Here is an 18,530-nt window from a genome sequence, read left to right as displayed (position 1 = left end):
ATGAAAAACCTCCTCAATCCACACCTTTTACTTGCTTGTGACTGTAAAGGGAAAAAACCTGACAGGCATTTGTATTCTCATGGCCTGAGTGCCTAAGGTACGCTTACAGAAACTAAGCTTCCAGATTTCAGCAGCCCTGCTGCCGCACACCCGAGAACAGAGCTTATTTCCCATGATGCTCAGCACCGATACTAAACTGCTGGATGGAAGTTCTGCCGAACGAAAGCGCCTAGAAAGCAAACAATACTGCAAAAAAACAAACAGGGACGAACAAAACAATGCCATTTTAATTAATTCTTTTTTTCGTCGGGGGTTTGCAAAATAACATTAGATTACAGCTACGATTTAGCCTTGTAGGCTGCCTTAAACGCTTACCCTTCTGACGGAGTTCTGACGCGCGGAGAACGGGACAACAACGCGACCCCGTGCGCCCGGGGAGTTAGTGTTATTTACTGGAGAATTTTTCTGTTTTAATTGCCTCACCTCCAAATTCCCAGAGAGGGATGGGCGCGAAGCCCGGGCACTGATAAGGCCCAAACCGCCGATCAATTGGCCCATCTTCAGTCCCTAAACGATTCCGGAAGGTCACTGTATTGGATTTCCTCCCGGACGTCGATGCGCAGAAACAGCCAGCTAATGACGGAGAGAAGCCCCAACATCAGCCGCGGGCTGTTTGGACCCCGCCCCCCCGCCCCCTCCCCGCCCGCCTGGGTCGCGAGCACGGAACCAATTATTTTAATGTCATTCACACAAAAGAAGAGAGAAGTAAGACCATATGTATTCTTGTTCCGGTATTTGTTGAAGATGACAACAATGGCGACTCTCCCCCCGAATACGACGTCTGTTCAGGTCGGCTACTTCCGATACAAAATCGTTTTAATTCCTCTTTGTCGTACTGCCTCTGTGCGGCAGCGTTACAGTGTGCCGCTTGAGAAACTGTTGTTGTTGACAACGTGCGCTCTTTTCTTTCTTCAACAGATCCGTCAGTCACTCTCAGTCTCACGCGCTACCTACAAATACGAGGAGCAATTAATAAGATTCATAGTGAGGCTAAACTCCTAAACGCGTTAAAATTTATCTTCAAGAGTTCAAAACGACGAGCTATCTAACACTAAACGAGGGAGACGCCCGAGAGGGATTTCACACGTGAGCATGAATCAGCGCGTAAACAAAGCAGGAGACCGCAGGGACTCCGTAAACCCTGCACCCGACGGGGGAACTGAATAAATTAGCCGGTGAGATTTTGATAGCGTCTTGCTCGGGATCAAACCGCTGACTTTCACGCTTCTGCCTAAGTCAATTAAATCCGCCTTCAAAGTCAGGCCCATCAAGCGCGAGCAGTCGGATGACAGCTGTCAACCTGCGGGGACGCGCGTTCCCCGGGAGACGGAAGCCGCGGAGTTCTCTCGGTTAGCGATGCACCGCGGCGCCGTTCCGCGGGTAACCCGCGAAGGCGAGGGGACGAATATTAAACAGAGGCCCCTGGAGACTGCGACGGAGGCACAGGTCCAACCCCAAAAAGCCCTCGAGAGCGGCTTCGGACGAAGCTTCTGGGCAGGCTGAGGTCGCTAGCTCTGAGGTCGCTAGCCCTGAGGTGCTCTGAGATGCCCTCGCTTCTGCAGTGCGCCCGCAGGCTGGGATCAGCAACGCGCCTGCGACACGCGAGAGAGCGCGAGGACAAGGCCAGAGTTTGGCGGTTGCTGCAGTGCATTAAAAATGCTGGGGCTTGAACAGAAAAAAAAACAAGAGCAGTACTTGCTTTAATTTGATAACCAAAGTCAGGGGGAAAAAAACAAAGTGCTCTGCAGCTAGACTTAATGGGATTCCAGGGCTGTAGAAATAAATTATAAGAAGCATGCACATACAGCGCTAGACTTTCACCCCTTTGATTTCTAATTATTCCCTCTCCCGAAATGAATTTATTTTTATTATGCTTTTCAAGAAAAACATCAACGAAGATAATGTTTTATTGCTCACATTGAGCTCAAACTGAAAAATGCTACTTCGTGCAAGAAAAGATGGTGCATAGGAGATTTTGTTTGCAAGACTGATCACGCACACGCACACGCACACGCACACGCACACGCACACGCACACGCACACGCACACGCACACACAACGCTGTAATTGCACCAGAGCCAAACTGGGAAAACTGAATGAGAACAAAGCCATGTGATATATGCTTTGAGCATTTTTAAGTTTCAAAATTGATGCAATTACTAATTTTGTTTGCACTTTCTGTATCTGTCTGTGTGTGTGTGTGTGTGTGTGTGTCCACAGCGGAAAAGGCCAGCGAGAGCTACTTCTCCAGCCGTCGGCAGATGGTGGATTTCGCAGTGAAAGGCAGCCTGCCTTTGCACCCCGTGCGTTTGGACCACGGCGGCGGTGGCGGCGGCGGCGCCCCCTACAGTTCGGAGATGTCGTGCGGCAAGCAGAACGGCCACAGGGCCAAGTCCGGCAGCCGAGCGCACGGGACCCACGGAACCCACGGGGCCCACGGGACCCACGGGCCCCACCCGCTGGCCTACGCCTCCAACACCATCGCCAGCCCCACCGTGGTGAAGGGCTGGGGCGGGTCCGAGACCCTGGGCCGCCGGCACAACTACGGGGCTAAGAGACACTACGGCCTGGAGCACAACCAGCTCCGCTCGGCCCAGAGCCAGCACTTCCTCCCCCCGCAGCCCTACTTCATCACCAACAGCAAGACTGAAGTGACCGTGTGACCCAGAGAGGGACAGGGAGGGAGGGAGAGGGAGAGGGAGAGGGGGGAGTGAGAGAGAGGAGGGAAGGAGAGTGAGAGAGAATGGGAGAGGGACAATGAGGGAGGGAGCATGCGAGAGTGGGTGTGAAGGAGAGGATGAGGGAGTGGGAGAAACGGAGGGAGAGGGAGAGAGAGAGAGGAGGGAAGGAGAGTGATTGAGAGTGAGAGAGACAATGAGGGAGGGGTGAGAGAGAGAGAGAGGGGAGAGAGAGACAGAGAGAGTAGAGGAGGGAAGGAGAGTGAGAGAGAGGGAGAGAGAGGAAGAGGAGGGATGGAGAGTGATTGAGGGAGGGAGAGAGACAATGAGGGAGGGGTAAGAGAGAGAGAGAGAGAGGGGAGAGAGAGACAGAGAGAGTAGAGGAGGGAAGGAGAGTGAGAGAGAGGGAGAGAGAGGAAGAGGAGGGATGGAGAGTGATTGAAAGAGGGAGAGAGACAATGTGGGAGGGAGAATGCGAGAGAGGGTGGGAAGGAGAGGAGGAGGGAGGGAGCAAGATAACTGGATGGGCAGAGAAAGCAAGGAAGAGAGGGAGGGAAACAGAGAAATAGGTAGACAACAACAGATAAATGGAGAGAGCAGGAGAGTGAGGGAGAGAGTGAGCATGAGAGAGGGAATGAGAATGAAAGACAGAGGGAAACAGATAGAGAAGGGGAGTATACGGAGAAAGATTTTTTTGGTTGATCGAGAGGTTAGAGTGCCAAACCATTCCCCTGAGGCATCTGTGCGTGACAGTGGAAATGGGGGTGGCAGAGGTCAGTCTTAAAGACGATCATCGCAGCTTGGATTCACGACGAGTCATGAAATGGAATGTTAATAAATGATGAGATTACGACCACCATCCAAACAGACAGAATGTTTCTGTACACTCCTGCCCCAACTGTGGGAAAGAATCCTGGTGGGGGGGAGACAGTCATGCAAAAAAATTTCAGTAAATCTCTATGGGGCAAAACATGGACTTTTCCTACACTGTCAACAGAAACGCAGCGTTTCTACCTTTTCCCCGACTGCCTTCCCCCCCCCCCCGGCCTGACTCCTCCGACGCTGCCATTCCGTAACTGAGACTCTGGTACAGAGAACAGTGCTGATGTCATCCACCCGAGCCGGGGAGAAACAGCGAGAGACGCATCATCAGCGCGCGACTCCATTCGCACCCCCTTCCCCCCGTCCGGCGGGTCGATGGGCAGACTTTGGAGGGACTACTTCAGGGCCTGTGCCTTCTTTCCTATTCTTCAGAGTTTACTGCCAAGTCGCGTCTGAGAGACAAACGCACGGGACACAGCCGCCGAATTGTTAAAAAAAAAACAAACAAACAAAAAAACAACAAAAAAAAAAATGGACCTTTTAACGGAGCATCTTTCGCTGAGCGTGCCCCCTCAGATCCGACAGGACTGGGCGGGGCTTCTTCAGCTGAGTCTGTCTGGTTATGTCTTTCTTTTACTCTTACTTTCTTCTTTGTTTAATTCTTTCCATGGGATACAACTTTTAAGAACAACAGAATAGAGAGAGAGAGAGGGAGGGAGTGAGAAAGTGGACGCTGTGGCACTGAAAGGCAATGGGAGAGGCTCCTCCTGAACGTTTTTTTCCGTCCGTCTTAAAGCAAGCGGGTTTCCCTCAGACTTCAGCCTGCAAGCCAAGGCAGGCAGGCTGCAGCATCCGCTCACACAGCACACAGCAAAGTGTGATTGGCTGGATCACTGCGCTAGACAGTCACATGATTTTTCTGTGCTTAACGATTGGTGCATCTCGGGGTAAGTAACAGGTGTTCTGTTTTACTGGGTGGATGTTAAGCTACGACGCTGTCACTGTTGAGGCTAGAAGCGCTCTTATTTGCTGACAACTGTTACTGCTTATGTGATAAAGCCAATTACATTTTCCAATTTGCTGCTGAGCGATGAATATTTATGAAGGGAAGATTGCTAGCGCAGAACTGTTTTGTATACAGGAGTTGAATATTTGCTGGTAGAGATTTTTCCTCTGGTCTTACATGACAGATATCATGTGAAGCCCAGGGTTGCTTTTCAAGAACATTACACCATCAGACTAGTCGCGTTTTCTAAATTATTCCATAATAAGAATATTTATTGACGTATTATGTATGCAATCTGTACATTCTCTCTTGAAAAAGCAATATATGTCAACTGTCAATATATAGAGGAAAAAAAATCGAATCCAAAACAGAAAACAATATAGGAATACATATCAGAAATGCATATTTCAAACTATGCCAAATAAAAAGTACATATTACAAAATATATCAATTATTTCTATTTTCATGCAGTTATTTTGCATATATTGTACGATATATTTCCAAAACATGTCATTGTGCAGTGTCTTCTAGGACATATGCATACAATTGCATACATGAAAGTGGTGATAACTGATATCTGTAATATACTTATTATATCCTGATGTATATGTAGACTGTATTCCTTGGACTTTGGCATTTATACGTTGCATTGTATTACTTTTTATAAGGGTGTGCCAAGTTACAGTTTTTCCAAAGGAACCCTTTCTTGGAGGGGGGGGTGGGAGGTGAGGTCTGTGTTCATTTCTTCACTGAGATGCTTATTTGAAGAGTTTAGTCACTGCAACACAGAGACTCGGTCGTTAATGGCAATAACACCATTACTGTTGATCTTTTGAAGTTCCTGCAAACCATTCCGCAAGGCCAAAAGGAAACTAGCCGCAGTTTTAAAAAATGCTTATCTTTTCCATCTCTAGCAATTCTACAAAAGAGACTCCAGTGAACAAAACAATTATTGAGATATATATTGAGTTATATATGAACTTAAAAATGAAGACTGAGGGGAATAGGCCATTCACCAATCCAAGTTTTCTATGCCCCTGTGGTCTAGAGCATGGAAACTCAAATCTGCACCAAAAAATCCAAATCTGGCTCTGGTTTTCTTTTCTACCAGGTAATTAACTGAACAATTAGTGCTACTGATTGGCAAGACTGTATTCACACCAGACTCCCAGGTAAAGGGAGGGTGGAAAACCAGCAGTTCTTGGACCTAGAAGGCTGTGCTTTGAGTAAAAGGGGTCTACAGCTTGTGTGTTGAATTATGACGGTGGAGGTCTATGTCTGCCTGCATCTCCACGTCCCGTGGTATATTTAGCATCACGGTGAGAGGAAAAAATGGAGAAATGGAACGCTCTGTGGCTGAAGAGCCGATAGCAAGGGTTTGGGTAAAGCCACACATCCTCCAATGAGAAGCGAACTTTAAACGCCTCCATTTTCAATGAGAGCCGATTCTTCGCGTCCTTAAGGCATGCTGGGATATTTGGCGATGCGAGGCAAGCTGGCAGAGAGACCAGGAGGAGGAGGAACACGGCATGATAACCAATCAGATTAAAGATTTGACGTGTCAATTGTCCCAGCCCAGCTCCACTGGGCTGTTAGACAGATCATCTCCAGCAGGGGGGCGCCCTACCCACCCCCTCCTGCCCGAGCGTTTGCGAGTCCCAGCACCCCTGGCAAATACAGGCAGAACGACCGAGGGAAAGGCACTGAAGCACTGGGGCAGTTTGTTTGGCCTACGTTGGTCCTTGTGGCACACCACTCAATTGTTGGTGCCACATGGCAGACAAAAATGGAGGTAGGAACACAATGGAAAGTGTTTAATTTGAGCCAACACAACAGTAGCGATATTTTAGTCAAGTGACTGGCATGTACTGAAAGTTGTAGCTATTGCTAATTACGATTGCTTATGAAATGGACTGATAAACAGAACATGTAAGCTATAGGGTGTGATTTTGATGACAATAAGATTTTCCGGCAAAATGCTTATTCGACTTATTGGTGATTGGTGCTTTTCCCACTTTTAAGCATACAGCTCTGAAAAAAATGAAGACCCCACCCCGAAAGAATCGGGGTTACTCGACCAAATATTGATTAAACCCTGCCTAAGCAAAGACATTGTTATATTTATTTATTTATTTGTTTATTTATTTATTTATGGGCATAGTATTGCCTATTTTGCATGATTCAATGTACAACAGCACTGTGGATTTCTAGTATTTTGACCAGTTGTCATTTTCTGCAAATAATGACAATATTATGTTCAGAATTACAATATTTTTTGCAATTAAAATAAAACGTAGTTAACAGTTCATGAATATCATAAGTTACCCATAAACAGTGAATCCAAAAATTTTATGTGGACTCTCTGATGATGTGGAATTTTTTCCAGAGCTGTATATTGGCTTTGTAAAAGTTTTGACAGAGCCAAATTCTTCCAATCGTGTTCCTTGTTGGGAGAGACATCTGCTGCACTGCGTTATCAAAGTTGAAGCAGTGGAGAAAATGGAATAAAAAAAGGTACAAAGATTGGCAATCGGCAACAGGATGCTATCAACAACGTGTGTGCCTACCAAGTGAATTCTGAAGGTCTTAAAGCCAAAGGCAAACACAATGCAATCCTAAAGCCAATTTACTGAAAACACACCTCCAGACTTAATCCACCCTCGCATTCTTAGGCCTGATGGACAGAAATAGACATGAAGAGAGAGAGAGAGAGATGTAGAGAAATAGGGGTTGTGTACTAATGGCGTTTCCTGTGTGGGTCCAGGCTGCTGTGCATCAGAGACAGCTGAACGCTTTTTGACGTGGTCTGTATCACACTGAGGATAATGGAGGCCAGTTGGGGAAACAAAGGAAAGAAACCATCTGAATGAGGTTTGCAGAACGTTGAGTCTTGTTGTCAGACTGTCATGCCTTATGTTACTGCAGTTTTGACCAGGTCGACAGGCTGATATCAACTTAATGTTGGGAACGCGATTGGCTAATATACCGACGGTCTGTTACTCCGGACGAATCACAAACTCGTGCAGGTGGGGCTCCAATTAGAGAAGGGGAGAAAATTCCATCAAATTCAACCATCGTTCCATAGTACAGTGCTGCCTACCACTGGTTATAACCAATCAGATCGCAGGAAACCAACCGCCCAAACTGTAACTTCCCTTTCCAGATGCTATGGAGAAGGAGCACCAGACTATCCTAGGATGTATGTATTGTTTTTTTATTTTTATTTTTCTGTTTTGCTCAGTGCCCAGCAGGGGGCAATGGCCACACCTTGGACACACAAGCGTGGAGTTACCGCTGCGAGCGCCGCGTCCCTTTTCGTGAAAAGCGGACCCTTTCTAGACGTCTCTGTGCGCTGCCGCTAAACAGCTTCATTCCAGCTCAAACCGGCTTCAGAACCCCGAGAGCTGACCTCACAATGCAATTTTATGACTGGTCATTTTCAAGCGTTCTTTATGGATTTTCTTTGCGTGTTTAAAGTTGGCAAAGGATACGGTATGTTTTTAATTTTTTTCCATTTATGTATTTATTTATTAGAAAATTGACTATACAACTGCCACAAAACTGTAAGAGAAGTCCACGTTTCTCTCTTGGCTGGAAGCCAAGCTTTGGGGCTGTCACTGGGATCATGTCTGGACTCAAGTGCCGCGCAGGCTATTCCATTCTGCTCTCACGCATGGGGGCAGAAGACAGATGCCCTGCCGATCGCACATCGCCCAAGGAGGTGACGTCGACAGTTTGTTTAAGGGTTTATTTTAAAATTAAGTGCTGTTCTTGTCATTATTTGTCATTTGCAAGTTCCAAAAGAAAAAAGAAATGGGGATTTAAACACTGTTGTCTTGTTCACTTCTTAATAATTATTTACAATAAACCAATCTCTTCTCATGTCTTCATCTGTGAGTGTTCCTTAAGGTGTCTGAGGCGATACAGGATTCTTTTGTGACTGGAACGTGTGATGTCATTATAAGGTTATTATAATTTTAGGTCTTTGATTTCATTTTAATTTCTATTTTTAGAATGCTACTTTATAATTTAGTTTAATTTTAGATTTCAGTGTGTGTGTGTGTGCGCATGCATGTGTTTTATTTTAGTTGTAGTTCCAGCGTGTTCCAGGTTTAATTTCTCAAAATATTTCATTTTTATTTTAGTTTTAGTCATTCTTTATATTCCCTTTGCTTTGCACACCACATAACCCACTACTTACAACTATGCATTTGGAATTGTAAACCAGCATATTATAGTCAAAGTACACCTTAGCAGGACTTCTCTTCCAGTTTGCAATTTAACGCTAGCCAAAAATGGCTGTTTTTAACGTCCTTCCCAGTGTGTTAAGAACACCAGCGGTTCGGAGTAGGACGGGCCTTGTAGTAACGACACCAATCGACAGAGAAAGGATCAAGAAAGAGAAGATATTTTATTTACGTCAATATACACTCTCATAAACACTCAGGACTGGATTGAAAGCAAAAGGTAATTCATCATAATTTTTATTTTAGTTTAGTTTTGGAACAACGGTTTCAGTTTTTTTCATACAAACTCATTTATGTTTTTGTTTACAATAACGCTTTTCACACCTTGTTCTTGTTTCATTTAATAATAACAATCCAGGTCTGAAAGCTACTTAGCAATGATTAATAAGGGTATAGAAAAAATACAAAATGGATGTTTTGTTAATACGTGGAAGGTTGAATACATATTTTCCCAAACCGAGTCCCCTTTGAAAGCAAAATCACTTGCATACAAAATGATTAAAGATTTATAAGGACTCTTCATATGTGAAGTATAATCATGACCCAATTCAAGTATTTCATTAGAATCCTCTCTCCTTATTTCAAAAGCATCTATTATGCATTAATTGATTTTGAAATACAGTAACAAGTGCCCGTCTTAGCATATGTGTAAACAGGCTATACCCTGGTCCAGGAGGTGTCTTGTAAGGCTATGCTACTTGGGTCCTGGAGGCCTGCAATGCCTTGCAGAGTCTCACTGCAGCAATATCATATGTTGCTGACTTTGCTCTCCAGTTGCTAAGCAGCTTGCCTGATTGGCTTATATAGGCCTGACCTCGCTCTCCCATGGATCAACGACACACCTGATTGTAATCATGATCTTGATTAAACTGGTTTGGCTTCCTCCACCCAGCCCTGAGAACGCTCTGTCATTTTCAGAGATCTGGAGGAAAAGCGAGGGTTTTACAGAAAAATGGCCACGCATTTCCGTTGGCTGGTTACCATGGTAATCGCTTGTGGTAGTGAATGGGAGGACTGCGCCGTAGTTATCTTGGAGATTGCGGTCATGCTTCAAATATTGGCCACATTTTATATTACAGCGGCCATGAGCCTCAACAATAGCGTGTCAGTACAATGGAACCACAATGAAGGAACCGTAATGAAGTGTGTGTTACTATAGATGAACAGAGGTGAAAACCCTTTCAAAATGAGCCATTATTCATGTGTGTAACTAGTCAGTACTCCCTTAGTAGGAACATATGTAATTACATAGTAATTACCTCATATTACCATATTACTACATATGCAATTGGTTGGAAATGCTACTGTCTCACTCAGCTTTTGCCTCCCTCCATCTCTCAATTTTCTGTTAAATTCAGCTTCACTGGCATGGTAGTGAAAAGGGCTGTGCTGCCAGAACCATTTCAAAAAGCAAAATGGCAAGACACGAGAAAAACACATATTATAAAAGCAAATATTGCTGACCCTTATGTGAATATGACTCCTCTTAAGCAAGAAAAGAACACAAACAGATGAATACATTTGCATACTGGTATCTTTCCATCTCATCATCTCTCCCTCTCTCTCTCTTGCTCTCCCCCTCCCTGCTCTCTCTCTCTCTCTCGCTCGGTCTCTCTCTTGTTCTCCCCCACCCTCCTCTCTCTTTCTCTCTCTCTCTGTATCTCTCACTCTCTTGCTCTCCCCCCACCCTGCTCTCTCTCCCCCTCTCTCTCTCTCTAACTCTGAGAAAAGATGAGAAATCCCTACGGTGCATAAGTGAGCAGTGCCGTGCCTCACACCCCCCTAACCCGCTAGGGGGGAGAAATCAGCGCCCCATCTGCGCGACGAGCAGCTAATCTCTCCACAGGAACACTCGGCGCTCGGCGAGCGCGATGCTTTTTATATAGCTCTCTAAATAAAGGCCGCTGAGGGAGGGGGGCTCTGTGATTGATTAGTCATGTCCGATTAAGCCGGAGTGGCTGTCTGCTGGCTCGGCTCTCGGCAGGCTCTTCCTGGGCGCGGAACAGGTGGCCCGCATTAGGTGGCAGCTGGGCCACTCGGCTCCAGAAGGAGAGGGCTCCCCAAGCTGCCAGAATGCTGAGCTCTGCTAAGATGGGGGGTGGGGGGGCGGGGGGGGGGGCGGGGGGGCAGATCAGGAACGAAGGTGCAAACGCTCTAATTATGGAGATTAATCGCCCTCACTCTCAGCAGACCAGAGTGGGGGGAAGGGGGGGGCGTTGTCGAGTCAACCAATGGGAGTCACTAATGTGTCCCTCAGAGCCCAGCCCAAAAGCACAGGTGCAGCCAAATTATCCTTCACAGTGGTGTTGCCAATATGATCTTTACAAAAGGGGTGGGGTTGCGGCAAAGAGCAAATGACACTGGAAAGAGGAAGGGTCTGGTTTGATACGGCCTGTGCATTTGGAAGAAGCCAGTACGCAACTTGACACGCACTCACCAAACGCCAACAAATCATTTTCCTACTTTTTGGTTTACAAATACTCCTCTGCAGAAAGTCATTTTTTAAATGTACTGTAACTAGATTGCAGCAGTATCCCAGAAATCCAAGGGAGACCCGTTATGATCTCAGCCATAGCCAGGAAGGTGGCTCTGGCAGTGTGGACTCGCCCAAGTGGGAGGGGCCTACACTGTCCTGCATAAATTAAGCACACAGCACTGAAGGGTCATTTGCAACAGAAATCTTGGTCTTTACATTGCATATTGTATCTGAGTAGCATAACCTGTTATATATTTGTAGTCGTGCTGTATTTGTACACTTAGGACCACAGATGAGGGGACACTGTGTAATTACATAAACCACACAATGAAACATACCCAATGTACAGAACACGCGTCATTTGAAGCTACAGGTAAATGTAAGCATGTGTGCATCGATGTGCATACACAGAAGCTTGTTGGTATTCCTTCCTTCTTTAAGGTCTGTTTGAGAAAGAAGAGGACAGAAAAAAGATGAAACAAACTTGTGGTTCCCATGGTAACCGTAGGAAAACTCCCCTCCTGGAAGCTAGGAAAACTTCAGCCGCAAACCCACCCACACCCCCCTCTTCCCTCAGGTCTCCGTCTGTCGGCCAAGTAAAAACCAGCGATTATTCAGACTCGCCAGATACTCCGCTCCTACATTCCTTCTGTCCGCTCCGCGTCTCAGCGACAGGCGGTTCCAGACAGTAACCGGAGTTGCTGCTGCTACACTGCAATGCACGACATCCATTTTCACAGCATTGTCCCCGGTAAGCCTTCAAAGATTTTTGCAAGAACTGTTTACAGTACAGCACGTTCACAGTATGGAGTGGAGTATCTGTTGTGTGTAAAGAATCTGTGATGAAACACAGCGCATTCCTCCCGCCGCCCCCACCCCCACCCCCACAGGTGAGGTCTGTGTCACTCAGCTAGTGGCTCTCCAGTGCCGGCTCCTCCACTGCAACAGGGGTTAAATCTGCCCCCGGCCCAGCCGTTCATCCATCACACAGAGGAAGTGGCCTCTCCTCTTCTTTTATTTTTTTTTTTGTCGGCCCTTTATCAAAACTGCATTAGTCCCCAGGTGTGTTATTTAGAGGGGACAGCGCTGGCCTTTAAGTGGAGTGTTCTGGGCTCGCAGGGTTCCATCCATCACCGTGGCGAGGCTGCGGAGAGGGTTCCGGAGGTGCTCCGGAGGCTGCGCTCCGACGCTGTGTATAAATGTTTGATGGTGGCGCAGTGCAGCGCTGAGGATAAGAAGGTGCTCACCGCCGGGCTGCCTCCTCAGCCGGGGCGTAATGGAAGGCAGGTGTGCGCGCACGCACACACACACACGCACACATACACGTCCTCCAAATGCCCCAGAGGGAGGGCTGACTTTTGAATTCATACCAGAAAGCGATGCTATTTAAGAAAATGCATAAATAGGCAGACCCTGTGACTCAAGCCTAGACCGCGTCTAATCGTAATGTACTCGAGCCTTGCAGCACCTGGGGCTGCTGATATCAAGTGAGCGCGTTAGCGAGCCCTGCTCGTGCTACAGAGGCTGCGGCTAAGGGCTCAGATGTATCCTGCTCCTGTTCTCTCTCTGCTGCTCCCCGATTTTCTTCCAGCTTCCTCACGCCCAGGAAGCCCAAGGAAGCGGCTGCTTTGTGCCCACATGTCATCCGGTCACCACCGGGGGCAGTAGCGTCACTCACAGTTAGAACTGCAGGGAAAGCTACGTTTTGATTTTTGTACCGCGGTTCACTTTGGCCAATACAAAAAATCATGACGCTAATGCTAAACCCTGCATGCTTGAAGGTCGTTTGCTAGCAGTGCATGTTTGGCATGGACATGCTTAGCCTGACTTATTGATCCACCCCAATAAAATCACAAGTAGTTGTTTAGAGACTGTCAGAGACAAATGGTTGCTTCATTACATTTATAGTTATACGTTCAGCAGCTACTCTCATCCACAGCCACTTACACAGCTGTATATTTAATGAAAATCAGGTGAAGTGCCCTTGCACTGAGATACAATGGCTGTGCCCCATCTGGAAATCAAACCTGCAGAGAGATTACTGCAACTTCTGCCAGAAAGCTTCAGGCTAAATAACTTACTCTTAGCTGGACTCAAGTGTCCAGATGCCAAAAGATAACAAACTAAACGGATATGAAATCATATCCCAAATTGACCCAGGAACTAGTTATATCAGGGTCCGCATAGATCTCCCACCATTAGATGTTGCCTTAACTTCCTGTCCCAATTAATAACCACATTTCCTACAATGCATTGCTGCAGCTGGCAGAGAAATCTTGGCCTTCATTACTGTAGCTGATGAAAGCTTTGCAGTAATTCAAGCCTGAGCATGGCTGTTACCGAAATGACAGTAATTTACTGCCACGGCTGACACGATTCCCCTGAAGAGAGCAATTTTTCAGCCCCCCCCAGATGGACTTCAGGGAGGCTAACGCTAATGGACTTGCAGCTCCGCAATTAGCAGGTGTTCTACATCACCGACGGCAAATTAAGCTAAAGAAAAAAACATGACCTCGCTCACTCAAAACCTGGATCAGCGCAGCCACAACAAGGGGCATTTTCAGCAAAGAATGTCGGTTAATCTAGTCCTCTGTGGTCGCACACAGATGTGCATCATTGGATGCCTGTGTAACGATGTCTTTGGAAGCCGTCCAGTGATTGGACACTTGTAGCTGTTTGACCAAATTTCATAAAACAAGCTAATTTCACAGAGAACAGAGAGAATGAAAGGTCAAGATGGTGTGATATGAGCCAGCTTTGCTACACTAAAAAATAGTTTAAGATGCTGCTTCTCGTTCAAGTGATCATCACATTTGGTGTCAATGCTGAGAAGTCCATTACATCTATAAAGAAACCTCAGCTGACAACCCACACACCTGTACTCAGTTTCAGTTTAGCATCTTTTTTTCTGGACAACACAGTCTTTGTCTGGGACTCACCTGTTGTCCAGGTGCAGAATGCCCTTGGTAGACAGCAGGTACCCTGTGACGTTTGGGAAGAGCAAGAGAGCCATGCATCGCAAAGCCTGGATGAAAGCCAAACGTTGCCACGGCGACTGGAATAATAGTGATTGCCTGGAAACCTCTTTGTACATTGCCATGGCAACAGTAGATGGGTGGTGATGGTTGGAGCAGAGGGGGGGGTGTTGAGGGGAGAGGTGAGTTGTGTCATACAAATGATCTTTTTTTTTTTTTTTTTTTGCACATACCTGCAATGTTTACGTCCAAATATAGACCGTGTGGGAGATGCAGCTCTTACACAAAACCAGAGATCGCAGCCATGCAGTCGCACGTACAGTCATCCATTCAGCGATAAACCCTGAGTCTGCACCTCCACAAACCAGCCAGGCGAGATTACACATCAGCAAACATATAGAGTTGGATCAGTAAATATTATAGCACCTCTCCTTTCTAGTGATTCTAAATGTGGCAGACCTACTCCAGGAAACTGGGGGAATTAAGAGTGGGAGAATACTGTACACGACCAACATGGTCAATAACAAAGGTCTGAAGCCCGGCTAGAGTACATTCAAGCACATGAGAGGACCTTAGACGCAGGTTGTGATTGTCTCTGAAGACAAAGAGACAAAGACGGGCGCGCTATTTTTTTTAACATCTTCATGGCAATGCAATCTGATTGAGACACATTTAGCTCCAAACCCTGATATAATGGAATGGATATGAAAGCACTGCAACACCACAAGAACTAGCGGTGAGATCTTTTATTTTTATTCAGACTCAGAGGCCAAACTGAGTGATGTCCAATCTTCCTACGTGACTTCCTACGTGCCACAGACACAGACTGGGTTTTTGAGTCATTGTGTTTCTTCATTCCTGTGCTCAGAATTGCCCAGTTAAAACCGCAGACTTGTCCACTGCATCGTTGCAGTGCACGGAACAATGCAGACTAAGACCATCAGCCAAGCGCACCTGCCGCAGCACAGCGCATACCGTCACCCTGTGGAATGCCCACAGACTTGCACATTTCACTGGGACAGGCACGCTGCAGACACCCGATGGACCAGAGGAAGGCAGGTGTGTGTCAGCCCCACAGTGTTCCAGCTGCGTTGCTGTGAGGGGCTCTCCTGTTCTACCTGCATCTCCATGAGAGCCACAGCCCGCAGAAACAGTGATAACAGCACGAACGCATGTATACAGGACAGGAGAGGCCATTACGAGCTTGTTTGACTGCCCACTATTTCCGCAGTGGCCCACAGGGACTCTGACTTATGGACAGAAACATTTTCATGGCTTAAATAAGGGCCTCATTCGTACCTGGATCAGGACCAGAAACGCCCTCACAGTAGCCTTAAGCAGACCGGCCAAAACAGGCCAGATCGGTCAGCTTAGGACAGGGGAAGAGGGTGCCAGAATGCCTCTGATCCATTCACCACCTGGTCCAGCGGCCACGACAAGCGATTCTCAATTGCACTTTTCTATATCCCTATTTGCAAGAGACCTATACATAAATTCAGCCTGAAATCGAAGCAATTTGGATTTTTTTCCTTTATTTATTAATTTTTTTTTTATTTTTTTTTTAGAGTGAATTTTTTTGAGAGTGCATCCGAAAAAACTAAGAAACAAGTCACCAAAGCAATCTGGCGCTGGGTGACTTAGTGATATTGCTCTGACCGCCCCTCCCTCCCACTTGTTTTAAACTGAGCGTCGCTTCGCATGCATTAGTCCCTTCCTCACCTCCCACCTGCCTGTTCGGGCAACCTGATTGGTCAGGGCCGTTGGGGTAAGTGCTGCTGTTCTGATGGAAAAACTGAAGTTTTTGGTTGCAATTAGGAAGCAATCCAGCTGCAATCTCGCTGCATTACCCCACCTGTCATTACAAACTCCTACCACACACTTACCGCCAAACCAAACGAAACATCTCCTTCACCCGCTAACAGCTTTAAATAATAATGCCCTTTCTTACTGTTCCCATGGCGAGACGAGTGAACAGCCTAAACAAGGAAGAAAATGCATGCTGACAAATAGGATGCAGAATTCAAGAAGTGCATTCATGCATATCAAATGCAATGCATTTATTTTGGAAATAGATCCATCCCTGCTGCTTCCATTCCGTGTAACGTAGTGTACGTGTCACAGGATACATCATAAAACTGCATATATTGTCAATTTTCTTATTTAGATAAATGTCAAAGCATTTCATTGATGACAATATGAGGTATGAAGGTATGCAACCATTTGTATTGATTTACACTCTCAGAAAAAGGGTTTGTTCTCAGAGGCGAACCCTTTTTAGTTCTTTATGGAACACTCTATGGTTGGTATGAACTCCCAAATTGAACCGTTTTGCCCAAGAGCCCTTGCACTAGATAGGGTTCCTCTATGGCAGTGGTCTCCAACCCTAGACCTGGAGAGCTACAGGGTCTGCTGGTTTTTGTTTTCACCTTAAAATCAGCACCCAATTTAGACCCAAGACACCAGGTGAGTTGAGTTAACTGTGTAATCAACTGCTCTAATTGATTCATGAAGTGCAGAGTCACTATGAAAACCAGCAGACCCTGTAGCTCTCCAGGACCAGGGTTGGAGACCACTGCTCTATGGAGACAGGGGAGCCTTTTGGAACCTCTTCTTCTGAGAGTGTATACCAAATAATGTAGGCCCGAAGCTTCCATTTTGGTTTTCCTTGTCCTTGCAGATTTCACTATATCTGACCTTCCAGTGAGGACATTCAGTGAAGCTGTATGAATGTTGAATAACCTCACTGATCAGGGAAAAGCAGGTGAAAGCCAGGGGAGCACCCCAAGGCTGGATTATCCACCAGGTGGAAATGTACTCAGGAATTTCTGGCCCCTTTACACAAAGTTTCAATCGAGGAGGAGCAGCTATTTCATCGCTTTCTGATCATCTTCAAAATTCACCCGCAGTTCTGGGGCACCGGTTACTCGCCTGTTTTTTCTCTGTTGCGTTTGAGCTGGTCTCCCCTTTTACGCTTGGAGCGTCTCCATCGTTAAATTCCTTACCCGCGGGCGAGCAGTGAGTAAAAGCTCTAACAAAAAGAGAGGCACAGGGGAGCAGCTCTCGCTCTCTCTCTCTGTGATCAGAGGTACACGGCAGGGGAAGCAGGCTCCATCGCTCACACCGTCGTGCGCGCAGCTGATTCGGCGGCCCCGGGGTAGGCGGAGTCTCTCCTCAGTCACGCACCGCCGCTTCACTTCATGACCCCGAAGGGAACGAAGAGGCCGACAGAACGATGCATGATCCCGTCCCGTCTCTACAAGCGATGCTCTCCTTCCCTCTCGACGGTAAACTTGCCGTGACATTTTAACACAGGGGTGTCAGACTGCAGCCCTGGAGGGCCGCAAATTCTGCAGGCATTTGTGCTTTCCTCTCAATCAGAGGCCAATTAATTCATCACCGGCGCTGAAACGCACTACAAACCAGAGAACGCTGCGGCCCCCCCAGGACTGGGGGTGACACCAATGTTCTAATCGAAATGGAGTACCATGCTGAAGGAGCTAATACATCCAGATAAAGGACCTCTCGTCACCTCCATCCAGCTCAATCCAGACCGTAATCCATGTTTTACTGAGTTTTACAGCCCTGCACAGAGGGGAGGTTTATAACATTGACAGCCTATATCCAAGCTGCAGTAAATCCTTATGAACAGGGGCTGTCGAGAGGCCCGCCCTGCCAAGAACTGCCTTTCCGCCCCACAGGCCACACAGTATAGCCAACAACTATATTACACCCTACAGGCCACACAGTACTACAGGAGAGCCAATGACTACATTACACCCTACAGGCCACACAGTACTACAGGAGAGCCAACGACTATATTACACCCTACATGCCACACAGTGCTACAGGAGAGCCAACGACTACATTACACCCTACAGGCCACACAGTACTACAGGAGAGCCAACGACTATATTACACCCTACATGCCACACAGTGCTACAGGAGAGCCAACGACTATATTACACCCTACAGGCCACACAGTACTACAGGAGAGCCAACGACTATATTACACCCAACAGGCCACACAGTGCTACAGGAGAGCCAACGACTATATTATACCCTACATGCCACACAGTGCTACAGCAGAGCCAGGGCCTATTTTACATTATACAGTCCACGCAGTACTACAGGAGAGCCAGTGACTATATTACACCTGACATGCCACACAGTGCTACAGGACAGCCAATGACTATATTACACCCTACAGGCCACACAGTGCTACAGGAGAGCCAGTGACTATATTACACCCAACATGCCACACAGTGC

At 46.8% G+C, this 18,530-nt stretch overlaps 1 protein-coding gene and 1 long non-coding RNA gene across 2 annotated transcripts in view; one reads left to right on the top strand and one right to left on the bottom strand.

Annotated features, from left to right (window-relative positions):
• LOC118217371 (protein shisa-9B-like) overlaps window positions 1–2,791 on the top strand; it is a 52,327-nt gene extending 49,536 nt beyond the window's left edge. The window contains exon 4 of the mRNA XM_035399319.1: window positions 2,281–2,791. Coding sequence (XP_035255210.1) covers window positions 2,281–2,723 — 443 coding nt within the window. The 3' untranslated portion in view covers window positions 2,724–2,791. The remainder of the gene's footprint in view (window positions 1–2,280) is intronic.
• LOC118217372 overlaps window positions 1–18,530 on the bottom strand; it is a 44,501-nt gene that overhangs the window by 11,719 nt on the left and 14,252 nt on the right. The window lies entirely within an intron of this gene.

The sequence above is a fragment of the Anguilla anguilla genome, chromosome 17, assembly GCF_013347855.1.
Source record: "Anguilla anguilla isolate fAngAng1 chromosome 17, fAngAng1.pri, whole genome shotgun sequence".
Taxonomy (NCBI): Eukaryota; Metazoa; Chordata; class Actinopteri; order Anguilliformes; family Anguillidae; genus Anguilla; species Anguilla anguilla.
The sequence above is the reverse complement of the archived record's forward strand: the minus strand, read 5'-3'. Positions and strand labels throughout refer to the sequence as shown.